This window comes from Pholcus phalangioides, unplaced genomic scaffold (assembly GCF_987345545.1).
Source record: "Pholcus phalangioides strain wild (caught in Gottingen) unplaced genomic scaffold, Ppha-v1.0 ptg000007l_1, whole genome shotgun sequence".
NCBI lineage: Eukaryota > Metazoa > Arthropoda > Arachnida > Araneae > Pholcidae > Pholcus > Pholcus phalangioides.
In genome coordinates this window covers 47,055,343-47,072,582 of record NW_028301600.1, presented here as the reverse complement: position 1 = coordinate 47,072,582, position 17,240 = coordinate 47,055,343, and the positions used below count along the sequence as shown (strand labels likewise).

At 34.1% G+C, this 17,240-nt stretch overlaps 1 protein-coding gene across 3 annotated transcripts in view; it reads right to left on the bottom strand.

The window, feature by feature from the left end:
* Positions 1 to 45: 45 nt before the first annotated feature.
* LOC149085386 (uncharacterized) overlaps positions 46 to 17,240 on the bottom strand; it is a 35,290-nt gene continuing 18,095 nt past the window's right edge. Inside the window, exons 1-4 of one of the 3 annotated variants that reach the window (XR_016192886.1) lie at positions 10,625 to 10,682; positions 4,317 to 4,442; positions 3,834 to 4,032; positions 46 to 620 (exon numbers count right to left, since the gene is read on the bottom strand). Coding sequence is in view for 1 of the 3 variants with exons in the window: in XM_089233950.1 (XP_089090076.1) it covers positions 3,837 to 4,032; positions 4,317 to 4,442; positions 9,792 to 9,868 (399 nt within the window). In the remaining 2 variants the exon portion in view is untranslated. Of the gene's footprint in view, positions 621 to 3,833; positions 4,033 to 4,316; positions 4,443 to 9,791; positions 9,979 to 10,624; positions 10,683 to 17,240 lie in introns of those variants that run through there. The other 2 variants (XM_089233950.1, XR_016192885.1) reach the window with 2 other exon arrangements.

The following is a 17,240-nucleotide window of genomic DNA, read 5'->3' as shown; positions in this document are numbered from 1 at the left end:
CTGTGATACATTTGCTATATATATATTTTTCTAATATATCATTGTATTATTCAAAGGGTTCTATTGACTTTTGTGCTTTTGTCTTGAAATTTGTGAGCTAGGCTCTGCTTTGTATTTTCAGCTGATAAGAAACAACACGCTTTGATAACTATACAGAGTATCTATGGATGTTTTCTCTAATATAAATTTGGGAAAAAGAGTGGGAACACACAATCAACTGATGTATTTTTTGATATAAATTTAAATTTTCATCAAAATTTACATTAAATTCTTTTTATTTGTAATCCGTCATGGCTGATTAGAAATTATTCAATGAAATTCTAAGTTCGACCAACTGGAACAATAAAATGTCCCTTACACACATTATATGTCACAATAGTGTCCATAAGAATGAAATAATGATAAATTTAGTGAAGACAGAACAAAATATACATGTACATTATCAATAAGAAAGTCATAAGTTTTTCACAACTGTAAAATAAAACCATCATATTCACAATCTGATGAAAAATAAATATATGAGTGCATTGGAATGTTTAATGAGAAGGGAAAAAATGGATCATCCATCTATACAAAAGTATTGAGTTTTTGAACGAAATTTTCTGGGCATGTCAAGAAATCTGAAAAGTACAAAAAAAATCTATATTTAAATACTATCTGATTGTGCATTAGTCCTGGTTCTAAAAACACAATAAATTATAATACTCAATAAAATAATTCATAGAATTAATTCACACACTTTGAACATTTGTACAGAATGTGTTCTCAAAAAGAATATAAACCATGACAACTTTTTTAAATCGATTAAGCTTTTTTTAAATCTGAATGACATTTATAGAAAAAATATTCTGCACATGTTTATACAAATTTCTGAGGGGCATCAAAATTTTTTTAGTCCTGTGGGAGTGCTTGCCTCTGTGTTACAAAATACAGTGAATTGTTGATCACCCCCTGTGGCTCCAACTCCTCTAAATTCTTCAAGATCATCAACATCTCATAACTGGTAGGAGATTAGAACAAGAAACTGAGTCAACGGATCTGTTTGGATTCCAATTTTCTATGCTGTTTGTAATCAGCTTCAAAATGAGTCCAATAAATCTCCTCTGTAGACATTTTGTATATGTATGGCCATCTCTCTAAGAGTCTGGGGCCCCCTACCAGTCTAGAAATACCTGCTTACAGATCCATGTGCTTATTTTCAACACCATTATTTAATTTTCGTGAGGCCCTTTAACTGTGCCCATGTGGGGCCCATCCATTAAGGCAGCACTGTGTGTGTGTCATGGTGCAATGTCATTGCTTAGGTAAGAATACAGCATAGTGCTCATCGGCTGAAGTAGTTTTCTAGCATTGAGATCAGGGGTGGCTTGTGAAGGAGGCATGTAGGAACGCACCCCTTGAAATTTTCAAGTCATTAATTTAATTCTTCAAATGAATTTGATAAATTAGAAAAAAATATTTTTTGGAAGCACTAATAAAAAAAAAGTGTCCCGTAAATTACGGGTCATATGGTCAAACTTCGGCTGCGCTTTCCATGGAACGATCTCTGTATTCTTCTTTCCTCTTTGGGTGCTTTATGTCGTGTACCGATATGAGATACCATTGGAAATTTAAATACGAGAGAACGGGGGATAGTTAGCACAGGTTATTAGGCTCGTTTTGGTCGTGCTGAACATGCGCCGCAGATACGGGTGCTGCCATCTATCCCCTATCTTTTAAATCTGTTAGTCCCTGTTCGGTTAGGGCAAAGCGCTTGAAGAGAGCTCTGCAAGCGCTTTGGGTTAGGGTTTTATTTTACATTAGAAAATATATTTGAATAAAAATATATTTTGTAACTTTATCATAGAATTTTATACGTCTTTTAAATTAGAGTATAATATTGGAAGAAGAGTATGAATTTTCACAATTTGTAAAAACCATTGCCGATGGCATCTGCTAAACTTAAATGATGATTTTCAACGTCATTAGTATATCAATTAAGCTTACTGCTGAAACTTTTACGTTAATGTTGCGTTGATAGTACATTATTTTTTTACTGCGTACATATAATGTGGAAAATAACTACATAAAAAATAAAAGTTTCGGTGCGATGCAATGCTTTACTAATTGTAAATACATATACTTGACTACATATTTTCACCAATAGATGGCAATATATTTTTGGAAATGTGCCCCTCCCCAAAATATCCAACCATGAACCGCTACTGTTTGAGATACGAAATGAGAGCTTGTCTCCTCTTCAAACAGATCTCCCCACAGCAAGTAGCAGACCCACAATATTAAAATTAAGTTTGTCGAAAAATATTCATTAATTTGCCGGTTTCTAACTTCTGCTTTAGAGGATAGAAAGCAATACCTTTTGAACACATAACATGCGTTACTTGCATATTTGAGAGGGGCACGGTAGCGCAGGTCGATACTTGCCTACTGTATTAAAGGATAGAAGTATTGTGATTTGATACCCGATTAGTCCTTGTCAGAATCTTTTCTGACGCGAAGGTACAACAAAAACGGTAACAACAGGGCCGTAGTGTGCCTTTTCGGGAGCCTCTCTTGAAAGGTTTATTATTAGGCAAAACAAATGTAAATTTTTGTGGGGCTCCATTCGGCTCAGGGGCAGTGCTCTGGTTGCCCCAGCCTAGTTACGGCCCTGAGTGGCAAGATGACTGCAGAACACATTTCTACTACTACTAAACCACACATACGTCTCGTCCATATATCTCTTCTAATGAATTGGTACATGTTGTGAAGCTTGTTTCTGTGTAATGCTTGTTATAGTGCTACTGCCTTCTGCCACCTATTTTTCAAACTATGAGTGAAGTGTAATGATTAAGATTTTATCGTTGTAGACCTGTTGCTCTCTGTGGCAAGACATTTTAATGGGGAGATCGGCTCGCCTATGCGCCGAAGTTGGAACCACAGAAAGTAAATTTCAGCCGACCACCACAGTGGCGACGAGGAGGGGGGGGGGTCACCTTTCTACAGGGAAGTGCAGGAAGCCCTCCACACCAAAGGGTTAGCGCACCAACCTCTTGGCGAGACATGAAAAAAATAAAAATGTCGATTGTTGCTAGAAACGGCATGTCATGGTCTAATTTTTGCCCTTACTCGTGTGTAGAAAATAACCAAACTATAGGTTTCACCAGGGCTGTAACTAGAACTCATTTTGAAAAAACGATCGTAAATTGTCTCAACGACTGTAGTTCGTGGTTGTGGACGATAAGTGAAGCCAAGCTTAGATGAGGATATATATATGTATTATCGACTGGGACAACCTACCATCAAATATTGTAGATTGTACTACGATCTCCGAATTCTCTTGTTCCATCAATCGTCACTTTCGTCATATATAAATTCCGCATCCTCTTGTATAGGCCTCGGCCAATCAATATTGAATAAATAAATATTGAATAAAATTCTAACGAAACTAGATTTTTCCTAATTTACACTGAAAAATCTAAAAGCGTAGACGAAAATTCTTTAATTAGCATATAATTAAATGATAATCCATTATAAATATGAAGATTCATCTTGTATATTTGTCATATTTTAATGTTTTTCAGTGGAATAACTATCTGTAGATTTATTGCAGACTTTTTATTTCCCACCCATTGATCATTTTCGAACAATTCAACCGTAATTGGCAGTTTTTAAACGTTTGGCAATTTTATGGTGAGAATTGGCGATATCCTCTATTTTTCTGTGTATTTGTCTCATTCAAATATGGTCACCTATGGTCGTTTTGTGTCTTGCAGAAGATTATTTTTCGAATTATAGATATTTGAGGAGGTGACAGAAATGAAAGGGACATAAGTTCATCATAGTTAACTTACCCCTCAACCTCGGATGCGTCTTGAAGACCTATTGTATGAGAAGTGGAACTTTCCTAAGGGATTTTTGGGTTCCATAGTGTGTGTGTTTGTAATCTGTGATTTTCCTTTCAAATAGTCATCTACAGCATTCAAAATCCACTTGGTGATCTTTGGCGTATCTCTCTCATTTTCAAATGATAATGATCGCTTCTTTTTACCACTACGTATACAAAATAAATGATTTTCGATGGTCATTTAAAATAATATATTTTATACACAAAAAAAGACGATATTTCTCTTTGTTTTATATTTTACCGAGTTTCTTATTATAATAATCTAATAAGAAACTCGGTTACATTTTCTGAAAAAATAACTCAATGTATTTTCGTAAATAAATATATGGAACTAGCTTCTAAGGATTCTAATATAAAAGTGTCATGATTCTTTTGTTATTCACGATCATAAGTTCAAGTAATTTAATCGTAAAATAATCTTAAGTCTTACATTCTAGCAGGATCGATGATACTAAAGGCCACTGATCCAGTTTTCGCCCGATTCCGCATTCTTGCCAATGCTATTAGAGTCTCCAGTTCTGCTATCCGTTGATCCGAAATTCCACTTCGTCGATGCCTGAAAGTAACTCATCAATGAGAAACTAACTGTGCACATTAAATAAACCACACATACTAACATTGCATTTTCTTTATACAGAAAAAAAAATCTCTAACAGTATACACCATAATCAGCCCTAGCTGTACGCAGGATCGATCTTTGGAGGGGGCGCAAAACTTTTCTTCCGAGAAATTTTGAGTTATCAACTTTCAAAAAGCATTTAAATTAACAGAAATTAGTTAAAATAGCATATAAAAGGTATTTTCTTTCGATATATTAATTTTTTTGCCGAAATAATTTTTTACTGATTTTTGGCTGGCTTGTGGGGGAGGGGGGGAGAAGGATAACCTGTGCCCCCCTCCCGCGTACGCCTGTGGCTGTTCACTTAAAACGATACTACACTTTTTTCCCGGTTATTGCGGGCACTTTAGAGCCGCTCTTCAAATTCCGGTAATATATTTTTTGTAGCCAGCCATTGGTAATCCTATCTCGCCAATAAAAGGCATCAAAAATATTGCTTAAACTGACAGCGAGACGTTATAAAATGAATGAAGGGTCATCAGAAGCTCCGTATTTAAAGGAAAAGCCCCAGCGTCCCGAGTCCAAAGTTTATGGGACACTTGTTTGTCAATTGCTTTATTTTAGAAAAAAATGTAATCTATAGGTTGAACTAGTGATCTTCGTGTTGGAAGAGCAGCGAGAAGGTTGAGCTGTTGTGGTGGCGCTTTCTGTTGATAACAGCGGCAAGCGAGTTTGGCCAGATTTTCTGAGCGATGCACAATTTTGCGTGTTAGTTGGTGCTGCAACTACATCTCAAGTTAACAGCTGTCTAAGGTCCGAAACACACTACACTGAGGTGACGTGATTTCACGTCATGTCAGAAACGTCGTGAATTCTGATTCGTGGAAATTCAGTGACATGGAAATTATGTGACGTATAATTCCAATGTCACCGAATTTCCACGAATAAGAATTCACAACATCTTTGACATGACGTGATAATCACGTCACGGCAGTGTAGTGTGTTTCGGCCTTAAGAAATGTGTGCCCGTATTTCCATTTTTGGCAACGCTGAATTTGGGCCATATAGAAATGAACCTAAAATATATCTCGATAATTAAAGATAATCGAATTACGGATAAAGTTTAAACTCGAAATGTTTTCAATTCACTTTCGCATGATTTTTTGATTTTTTTCTGTATTTACAGTATTATTTTAAATTTTTGTAACTTCATCAAATCATTTGTTTTGGCAAAAATGTGATAAAAGTCGATAACCTTGTAACGGTATACAATATTTCCCCCCCCCCCCAGATTTTTCTGCTCTCTTTTACCCACCCTAATTTCGGCTCTAGGTTTTGCTACGGTTTGCGTCATGGCGTAAAGCACACACAGATAATAAAAAACATTCAATAACAGGAAGTCTATTTTGAACGGTATTCGGATGTTCGTTGTTCAGTCATGTTTTAAGATTCCATGTCTTTGTCAAATTATTTATTGCTTGAAGTCCGTAAAAATTTAAAAGCAACATACAAGTCAGTGTTTTGCTAATATATCTTCTATTCCAACTAAGAGGATGCAATTGAACGGGTTTCATTTTTATGACGCAGAAGAAAAACGAATATTTCTTTCATGTCAAGATCTGAAGCATGTTACAATACTTAAAATTTCAAAACTGTGTAATCAAGAAACTTGAAAGTTATGATTTATATAGCTTCCATTTCCGACATTATTGGAGCAACCGAACAGTTGCTGTCGAAATAGGCCTAAGCGTCACGAATTGCGTTAACAGATCATCAATTTGCTTTCTTAGCCCCGTGATGGGCCTAAGCCCCGTTACATGAGCAAGATTGGGGGTCGCTTAGGTGATTATTACCTGCATGGCAACTTTTTTTCCTCATGGGGGAAAAAAGGAGGAAAAAAATTCCGGAAAGAAGAGGGGAATACCGGCATAAACTAAACGCCATGTAAACGGGTTGTAGTGAAAATCCCTGTTACGGGTAACGTCCCGGGATATTTTATTGCACATGTAAATGGGGCTTTAAACACACGAATCACTTCTCGGTGAACGGAATGGCTTTTTCCTCATATTGTTTGCGGATAGATGTATCTCATGAGAAAACAGGTGCATCGTTTTAATACCGCACATGTGTGATCAGCCGTGGAACCGGCCATAAAAAGTACTACTGTTTGTTAAATAACATCATTGCATCCGGGATTATTACTTTGTAAGGTTTAAATTAATATAAACGTTACTAATTTATAACCCCCGTAGAGCAACATAAAGGTAGATTAACGACGTCAGTAATTTATGATGAAAAATACTACGTGGAAAATTTGAGGTTTTATTCTTCCGTAGCAGTAATCAGTAATTTTTTTCCTCAGTGATCTCTTAAAATGTATTTTATGTCGAAAGGACTGAAATATTTATTATTTCGATGTTTATTTTATACGATATAAACTTGAAAAATATATCGGGAGCAGACTTGGGTACTTTCCGGCTGATGTGAAAACCATTTTTTGCTGCCCTCTTCACAATTTCTGTTTACATTGCCCTTACAAGGGAAAGGCTGATAAGGCACTAGCCTAGAAGCGCGGATCGACATTAAAATCGAAAACAATTTTATATGAAAGCAATGTATGAGCAGTGCCGTCTTAACGCATGGGCCTACCCTGGCATGGCCCGGGGGCCTCAAGAGAAGAGGGCCTCACAAAAATGAGATTTGGTTGAAATTTTCTAGAATTTACCAGGTAGGGACTCAAAAACACCACTTGGCCCGTGGGCTCATGATACTCTTAAGACGGCCCAGTGTATGAGGCTCGCTAAAAATCCTGGATTATGAGAAGGCCCCGTATGTTTATGTGTGTTCGTTAATAAGGAGTTTGTTTCGTATTTTTCCTATGCTATAAATTCATAGAATTTGTATTTTAAGCTTGGCTTTGTTAAGCAGTCTAAAAAGTCAAAATGAAATGCGTGGACAAAGTTATTCAATCCAGTTTTACGGCTTATAATAGTTTGTACAGATGCAACCTATGCAGTTGCCCAAGTTCGATCTTGCATGATATCTATCTTTTAGGGAAAGTATCATTTATGGAATATTTCTTGGTTATCTGTTAATTAGTGCTTTATAATGTTAATTTCATCATATATTGGTGATGGTAACATGAGCTTTTCGATGCTAACGTTACAACCCGTTGAGTGACATAGAGCTTAACGGCTACTCTCTTATCGTATAAAGCAACCGAGGAAATGATCGATATAATAAAATAAAATACAGTAAATTATTAAAACAGTATTAGAATAAAAATTTGTTTCATTGAGAAACAATATGAACAAATTACTGTCATGAAACAGTTTCATTATATAATTAAAATTTTTGAAATGAGAGAATGTTTAACGAATGTTCTCGAGGGTTAAACGTAAGTAAAAGTCTACTCTCGAACAGCTGCAAATATTCAAAATTACCATAGAATCTATGATTACAGTCTGTACATAGATATTTTTAGTAATTTAACTAAAATTTTGTTTCTTTAAACAGTAATTGCCATATTTAGCCATATATGCAATAAAAATATTCTAACATTGCAATCGTATATTCATTGCAAAATTGTATAATACGTTAGTTAAATTGGTTATAATATATCCATTGCGTTAGCTATATTATATTTTTCTTTATCATCACTGAGACTACTTAATTGTCAGTATTCTGAAATCAATTTATAGTAGGAAAAACTGCATTTAAATTAGAATAAAAAGAAAACATAATTTATATATAATAGTTTTTTATTTAGCTCAGCCATAATTCGACCATGGTTTATTTTATATACATTTTTTTAAAGAGAAATTATTTTTAGCATATAGAAATTCGAAAATTTTCTTCTCGTGTCTGAGTTTGAGGTCATAATCTCATTTTTATTAAATAATTAGTTCCATTTCAATGCACATTTATGCCTTCATTTTGAGAGGAGGTGGAGGTTTCTTTCAATTCCATACCGTATTGAAAAAAAGGTAGTAGGAAAATATTTACAAACATTTTTTATTCGATTTGTGGTATTTACTATCATCAAAATGTCCATTCAATTTCTCTATTTCTACAAGATGACCTACAAATAAATATTTGTGAAATAAAATGAAAGAAAATTTGTATTTCTTTTTCAAAATTCGAATTCAAAACTTCTTTGCTTTCAACGGACGGGGGTTTTTTTTTTTCAAAATTTAATTGTTTCTCTCGGAGCTGAACGATCATTTTATATTTTTGAGGAGCTATTTTCAAAAGGGAACATTTCCACTTTTTTTTTTAAATGCACTTTTAAACGGTTTCTGAATCTTTGAGACGAGCTCCGTCAGATTATGCAACAGGGTTTATTCAAACGGGAATATTTTTGGTAGAAATCAGAACGTATAAAGTTAGTCGTTTCTACCAAAAGGGAACATATCCACGTTGTTCATACATTTCGGTATTTTTCATTCATAAGGGAACATAAAAAAAAAGCGGTTCTCCTACTGGCGTTAAAATATTTTTTTTTCAAAACGGTACATTTTTCAGAAGCGCTTTCAAAGTCGCATTTTACAGTTGAACGTCTCGATAGCGGAAACCAGAAGTGCCCATTAATGGATAGTAAAATACATTGCGAGTCCCGTCGATGTAATTCAAAACGTGCAAGTTAGTAGCAGTGTCCGTTATGGGAGGTTCCGCTATAGAATGTTTTTTATGTTACTCACGAGAGAGTAGTAAGGGCACCTTCCTTGGCTAGGTGAAACCTTTTCTGGAATCAACAGGAGGTTTTAATCAAAAGGTAATATTTCCACTAATTTTCTTTCAAAACGGAACATTTCAAAAATTTAAATGTAGCTTCCTTGAATGTTAATCAAGAAACATAACATTTAAATTTTCTTGTATCACTCCCATATGCTACCTGTTGGGCTATTTTCCACTTTTGTAAAGCAACAGCATTCCAGAGAAAAACTTTTTTACTTCTACTGTAAATTTAGTAATTGTGGAAATAAGCTCCTCATTTAGTCTAATAGGCTGATCTCAAGCTGATCAGTTCCGGAAAAATAATAATAGCTAGACAAAGACAACCATGTCTCATCTGGGATTCAAACTCAGACCGGCACATCTTAAATACACGAACGTAGCTGTTAGGAATTTTTGAAAGCCAACACAGGCCACACATAAACTCATTATAGTAACAACTTTGAAAAGAAACTAGAAAAATTTATGAAAACCCCGCTTTTTTAAAATTTAATGAATTTTGCATGAAGAAAACAAAAAATATCAGAACTACACTGATAATTTATTTTTAGAAATTTAGGGGGGGGGAATTGTATTTTTAAACAAAATGAAAATAATATCTCTTCTGCTTACCTGTCACTTGGATATGAGGAAGCAATACACAAGTTCATTAACATCACCAAGAATACAATAAACCAGTGATGACCCATAATAATCAATTATAGTGTAGGTAAAATAATTTTTTCAAAATAATAATGACAATATAATTTTGAATAGACTTACAAAGGAGAAATTAATCTATTCATTTATTTTTACCAAGTCGAGAAATTAAGAAATCAACGGCTTGTGAAAAACTTCACCAAATGATTTTATATAAGAGTGGTTTTGTTTCTAATCTTTCTTTGAACAATACGAAACTATTTCAAGTTTATCAAATATTTTGAAGATGACTGAGATGCGCGAGATTCGAGAGAGACAAAGACACAAAAGCTCATTGGCCGACTCGCTTAGTGACGCAACAAGTCATGATGCGCCGTGATAATAGTGATCATAAAAAAAAATACCTTTCGTTAGATAAGTCTCCAAATGTTCCAAGATTGTTCCATCTTCCTCTAGTTTTTCGTCATAAATTTATAAAAAGAACCCATAAATTGAAAATTACGAATTCCAGCTACTTAAAATATATATATATATATATCGCATGAATCAGATAGCGTATCAAAAGATAAAATATTCGTGTGGTTTGTCAATAATGACTTCATGTCAGCCAAAAAATTACCAAGCAATATATTTTCATTTTGAATATTGAATCCGTGTAATTTATAATAATCATCGTAAAATCTGAATTATGATTTAAAAATATTCAAATTAACGATTGAGTTTTCTTCAAAAGCATATAATCATAAATTTCATGTTTTTATCACTTTGAACTTTTATGCTAGGTTCTATACGTGGGATTTACAAACCTTTTATATTTGTGGTATCCTCAAAAACTTTATCTCGCGGCATCTCTGTCTCATCTCGAGGCACTTCGACGGTAATGTTAATTATCATACCAAAATGTGTATCGTGGCACCCTCTGGTCAGTCTCACTGCACTCTGTAGTGTTGCGGCACGCCACAGGAACGAATCACTACTATAGCTTACATTAGTGGCACAGTGGTTCTCAATCTTTTCCACCCGTGTTTCCCTTGCCCTAGTCATAGCTTATCCATGGCTCCCTGAAATAGTCTCGAAAAGTATTACTTTATGGCATTGAATAGGCACACATAAATATGAACAGTTCATCGTGAAACCCCCTAGGAGTCGCGGCACGCACTTAGAGAAACACTGGCTCACATGGTGGGCCCCATAGAGTAAAAATAAGAAATATTCTATGTTTGTGATGGGCATCCCAACTATCCTGCCACTTGTGATGTTATTTGCTATGGAAGATCATCATTGGTCCACTTGAATCACCCGTAAGTGCTCATCAGTTCATGACTTGAGACCGGCCATGAATCATTTTTTATTAACTCACCTCTGAAAAAAATGGATGTTGTAAGGAAGAGAAAAAAAATTACTTAAAAAGTATTAAAATCTCTATTCAGGCAAAAAAACTGCATGTGTAAATATAAATAAAATACTTTCAAATCATTATGATATCCAATATTTCAAAAAGTGATTCAAAAAAGGAAAAGGAAAAAAGTAATAGTAAGCTTAAGGAGACAACGCGCGTGCTATAAACGAAGGCAAGGGTAAAAATCTATATAAATCGGATTACAAAGTTTAAGAGCATTGCAAGCATTCATTTAAAACCTTTCCAAAAAATATATATATATTTATTCATGAATTTTCCATAAAAGAAAAAAATATGGTTGTATTGACAACTCTCAAGCACATTTTCTTGTGTGTTTCCATTTTTCCATTTCACTTCTAAATTTCTCCAAAGCTTTTAGGGAAAAAAGTTCGAAGTTTAAAAAAAATACAAATTCTTGAATTTAATTTTCTCTCTTGAAGTATAAAATTTCGATTAAACGCTTTTACGTTTATGAAAATTAAAGAACACCAGTGTAATGGAAAGTGAACTCGCTTTATATTTGCTTTATTTAAATTTTTCTCTGAGCTATTGATTTGTTTGAAATAGTACCCGAGTATACAAAAGCAAATTAATAATAAAATAAATATCTTTCGCAACAAAGAATGAACGTTTGTTTCAGAACAAGATAACTGAAAAATATCTCAAAGCCTACATTTATTTTTACCATCAACGTTACAAATTGTAATACAAATATTTTATCTACCATCCTTTATTCTAAATTAATTGTTCTACTGGGATTCAGGAATATTTGTTACGAAATCGTAAATACGAAAGGAGATATGAAAGGATGTACTCCATTTATAGTTCTTTTTTACTTGAGAAATCAATATTTTTTCAGTGAAATCTTAAAATATATCAGTCATCATATTCACCGCTCTTTTAAAAACTAGCCTGTCATCTATTGGAATCGTAACTGAGAGGAAACTGATAGAAACATGATAAAATTTTATAATTGTTGTTCGGTCTCGTAATTTGTTCTATTTTTTATCTGTATTAGAATTCGGTAAGCTCATTAAATCTGAGAATTTGTGGAATTAGATTATATCACCTCTCTTTTTTTCTGATGAATAATTTTGTTATAGTGCTTTATTTCATTTTATTTTTACTATTTCATTATAAGACTGAATAATGATTCAAGATTAGCAGAAATGCTGATAATTTTTACATTTGTATTCATAGAGAGCTATGAACGATAACTTATAACGATACATAAAATTCATAGATTTTTTTTCTTGTTTTGATTTGCTGAAAAGTGATGAAAAATCATTTTCTAGAACTATTATTGGATAACATTAAATATTACCGTATTTAAAGAAAACATTTTAGTATCGTTGATACATAAGCAAAAATTTTTTCTTTTCCGTCTCATATGATGATCGTAATCTTAACGAATTTAACTTTCACTTCGAAATTAATGGGTTTTTTTTCTCGATAAATCATTCAGCGAGTCTCATGATTCAGTGAGAAAATCACCAACAAAATACATTTAACTTCAATTAGCTTGATCTGGAATTTCTTTTATTTTATATAATTAGTGCGAGTTATACTCTATTTTGATTAGGGCTGGTCTGATCAATCATTTAATCGATCACAATTGCTAATCGGAGTAGTTGAGTCGATTAACTCGGTCAATCTGTTCAAAATTCGATTAAAATTTTTATTAAAAATTTATAATTCAACTGGATTTATTTGACTAAGAAGATTAGATGCCTTGAATTATGTTCCTATATATCACATTTCAGATGTGTGACCATATTTAGAAATATTTGAATCGATATTATGATAAAAATTTCCGACATGGGGAAATGCAAGTCGATTCAACGAAAACTAGTGTTATTTCAGTTTTAAATCGAGTTTCATTGAAGTTTTGGGAGACAAGACCAAAATTTATTGTCTCCACTGTGAATAGCACTTTTCTTATTCGGAAATCATCAGCTCTTCTCCCCCACCAGTACCATTTAAAAGCAGTTCCAAAGGAAAAAAGAAACAGTATGAAAATCGAAATTAGTTTTGAAATCAGTGACTAAAACCTAAAATAACTGATTTAAAAAAGAAAAAAAAAGGAAAAGATCCAGTTAAGAAATTACAGGATAGGGTAAGTATGTTCAGCAAATTAAATAGCTTCTCTCAAGCGGACTACCTTCATTTCTTAATCTATTTCTATATTTGTTCATCCATTCAATGGATAGGTGCAGGAAATGAATAGAATATTTTTAATAGCATCCAACTCGTATTATAATTAACCAATACTGCGTTTTTGATGAATGATTAGCATTTGAAAATATTCGATTAATTAGTCAATTAATCAATTAAAATTTTTTGATAAACCAGTTAAAAATTTTAATCGATTCCCAGCCGTAAATTTGATATTGAATATTGGAAAAAATAATCGTACTTAGAAGCGCTTATTTATTCGTTTTTGTTCGTGATTGATTACATAATATAGTAAATAATTTACTATATTATGTAGCGATTATGTAGTATTATATATTTTCAATACACCGTGTATAGAAAGAAGGAACGTCGAACAGAGACATGGAGTTCCACGACGAAAAACAAAGAAATGCACTTAAAGTGGATGTACGATAAATCCAATTAGTGACTATGTTTGTAGATGGGAGTAATTAAGAGTCGAACACCTCATTCTGCTATGGTTTTCGCAACTCGAGAGCTTTTGTTGGGATATCGTGAGTAAAGCTTCGTTTCGATTTTTGTATCAAGTTATATTATAATACACGTATCATCATTTTAAATGAAGTATTTATTTCAACTCTCTCTCTCTCTCATCGAAATTAATACAAACTAAAAACAAGGAACATAAATTATTATTGGGTACTACGATATTATTTTCGTATCGAAGTTATGAGAAATACTTAAGTTAAAAATTGAAAAAAATATATCTCAATTTTTATTATTTATACACTGTATTATTATATACAGTGTCACGATTATAAAACTTTTCAAGTTTTATAATCGTGTTATTTATTAACAAAAAGTTAGAAAAAATAGTTTGTTCTGAATCTGATTAAAGGAAATTTTATTGTTGTTGTTGTGTGTGTGTGAGATTCTTTTTTATCAACTTAAAGAAATTGAGGTGACATGAATTTTCCCTGTTTTGTTAGTCTCTGGGTAAGACATAAAATCTCTGCGAAAAGAAAGAAGCAATCACTTTAGTTCTTTGTCTCTGTCTTTCTTTATGTATTTGAACAAAAGTCCACAGGATTGAACCCAACATCTGAAAAGAAAAGATCTCCCACGTCTCTATAGAATAGAAACTAAAATCGTGAGTTGAATTCTTTAAATGAGGGAAGATGTCAATTGAAACTTCAGCCTCTCTTTGACACCTTAAACGTACTGGAGGATTCGTAGTATTCATAGTGTTTCATAAAAATTAATTCTGATGTAATTCTAATTAATCCGCTGATAAAGTCCCGTGCATAATTACTCTAAAGCTGTGTTATATGATCGTAGGTCTCTGATAAAAAGTTTATCTTTACGAAAGAAAAATTGTTTGCTGAAGAAAATTTCGCATTACGGACCCCTTTACAGAATAATATTCATACATAATTATGTAAAAACAATGGATAAGAAAATAATTAACCTAAACTCATGAACCCCGCCAAAAGTGTAAGTGCAACTAAAAATATGGATAAAAAGTTCCAAACAACAAATACCGTGTCAAAAAACGATAGAGGCGAAGATAAAAGAGATTGTCCTACACCTGACATACTGAAACTCTATTAGATGCTCCCCGAATTTTTGTCTCCCCACCAAGGGTCTTCCTTTGAAATTTCCGAACAAGTAGATTTTCTTCAAGCCGGCTGCGGTTGCTGGAAGCATTTTGCGGTTTATGTCAAACAAAGACTTTTATCATCTTTTACTCTAATTACCTTACCCTGGGTCATAGGCGGAGATAGACTTGGAACTCTGTGGGGGGGGGCACGATGATGATGTCAATTCGTATATACATATATACATTAGATCAGTCGACTCCACCTGTGACGCTGGGGGGGGGGGCAATGCCCTCCCACGCCCCCCCCCGTATCTCCGCCCATGCCCTGGGTGGGTGACGAACCCCTGTGAGGTGTATGTTTAAGAACGAGCATGTTTAGACATACTCGAACGGAACTGTGAATACTTAAAAAAGAAACTAACCATGTTTCCACAATGTGGGGACATTCTGCTATCGAGGAATATAATGTTTTCCCTTTTTCAGATCAGTCGGAAATTTAATTTTGTCCCTCCTAGATTGGCAAAGTAACATACTGTGCGGCGTGAAGAAAAGCCGTTCTTACGAAGGTTTTTAACACCTGGCTGATGCGAAGATATAGTTTGGAAAGAGAAAATTCAACTGCCCCTGCGAGGAATCGAACCTACGTCTTTTCACTTTTCGGGTGAACGCACTAGACTTTGGCCCGAGTTAGGTCCGACCGTCCATGTACTGTCCCGTTTAGTGAACACGAGCTCCAAGGAAAGATTGAGATATTCGTTGCTTCTGTAGTTTATTGCGTTCACCCGGAAAGCGAAAGAACGTGGGTTCGATTCCCCGCAGGGGCACAGTTGAATTTTCTCTCTTTCCAAAATATATCTTCGCATCAGTCACCTTCGTACAGACAACGGAGAGTGACATCCTCGGAAAAGCCGTATTTGTTCGGAAATTTGAAAGGAGGACGCTTGGTGTTGAGGAAAAATTCGGAGAAGAGCATCCAATAGGTTCAGTATGACAATATAGCTGTAGGATAATCTCTTTTATGACGTTTTTTGACACCTTATTTCTTGTTTGGGTTTTTACCCATATTTTTAGATGTATTTATACTTTTTTTGATAGAAGATATGTATTACATATTTTTGAATGCATTCTTCTCAGTTTTCTTCCGCCGTTATCCTCAGTAATTTTTATAGCCTAATAAAATGTGATAGCACAGTATCATACGATATCCAAGGCACAAAAAAAAGAGTCGGTTAGTATGCAGATGTTTTTTTTATTGCCATCGAGTGATACGAGAACATTTCCTCATTGTTTGAGCGTATCGGAAATGACACAGTTTCTTAATTTTATCAGAAATGCATCACTAACTGTGCACTAGATTAAGCCAGCTGAAATTACACTGAGCTAGAATCTGAAATGATAACAGAAATAGAGCGTACACCCAGGGCCGCGACTAGATGTTTGGTCACCCGAGGCAAGTGCGCATTTTGGCGCCCCCTTGTAACGTTGAAGGAAAAGTTTGAGAATAAAATTTTCGCCCCTATGGTCTAGCGCCCGGGGCACGAGACCTGCCTGCCCCCCCCCCCCAGTTGCGGCCCTACGTACACCAATTTCCGGAATAATGTAAACATTTTATTTAAAAAAATTAATAAATAAAACTTTTTTTTCTCTCTCTCATAAATAGAAGTCTTCAACGAGCCTAAAATAATTTCAAAAATGAAAAAAATGTATGAATTTAAAAAGAAATATACTGCATTTGAAGTGTAAGATAGAGTACTGTTGATAAAAAGTGTTTACGCGAGCGTTATCTTGCGATGGAAAATTCACTTATTATTTTGTCAAATAATTAATCTAAGATAATACAAATGTTTATAAATTATGCATGGTTCAGGGAATTATTTGGATTAGCTAACTGAATATAGCAAATCAGAGAATTTGATTAGAATGTTTGATTGGAGAAAATGGTAAAGAGAAAGGGCTATTTTTCGTTAACTTCGAGAAAAAATATGTGCATGAACTCAAAATTTATTTACGTCTAGCCGGCCCCTTGTGTAGATTTTCTAGAAAATCACAGCGTGAAAAATTTAAAGTTTATGAGGTCGATTCCTGACTCTCCGAGGCTAAAGCTCTGCCCCCCCCCCCCCCGGGGACTGTGTTTTTGTACTGCATCATAAATTCACCATTTTACCGTATTCTAGACTTTATCGTTTAGATTTTGACCAGATTGGTACCAACAATCAAAGCAATATTGGCGAATAAATTACATTCGATTAGTTGTAAATGAATACGGTAC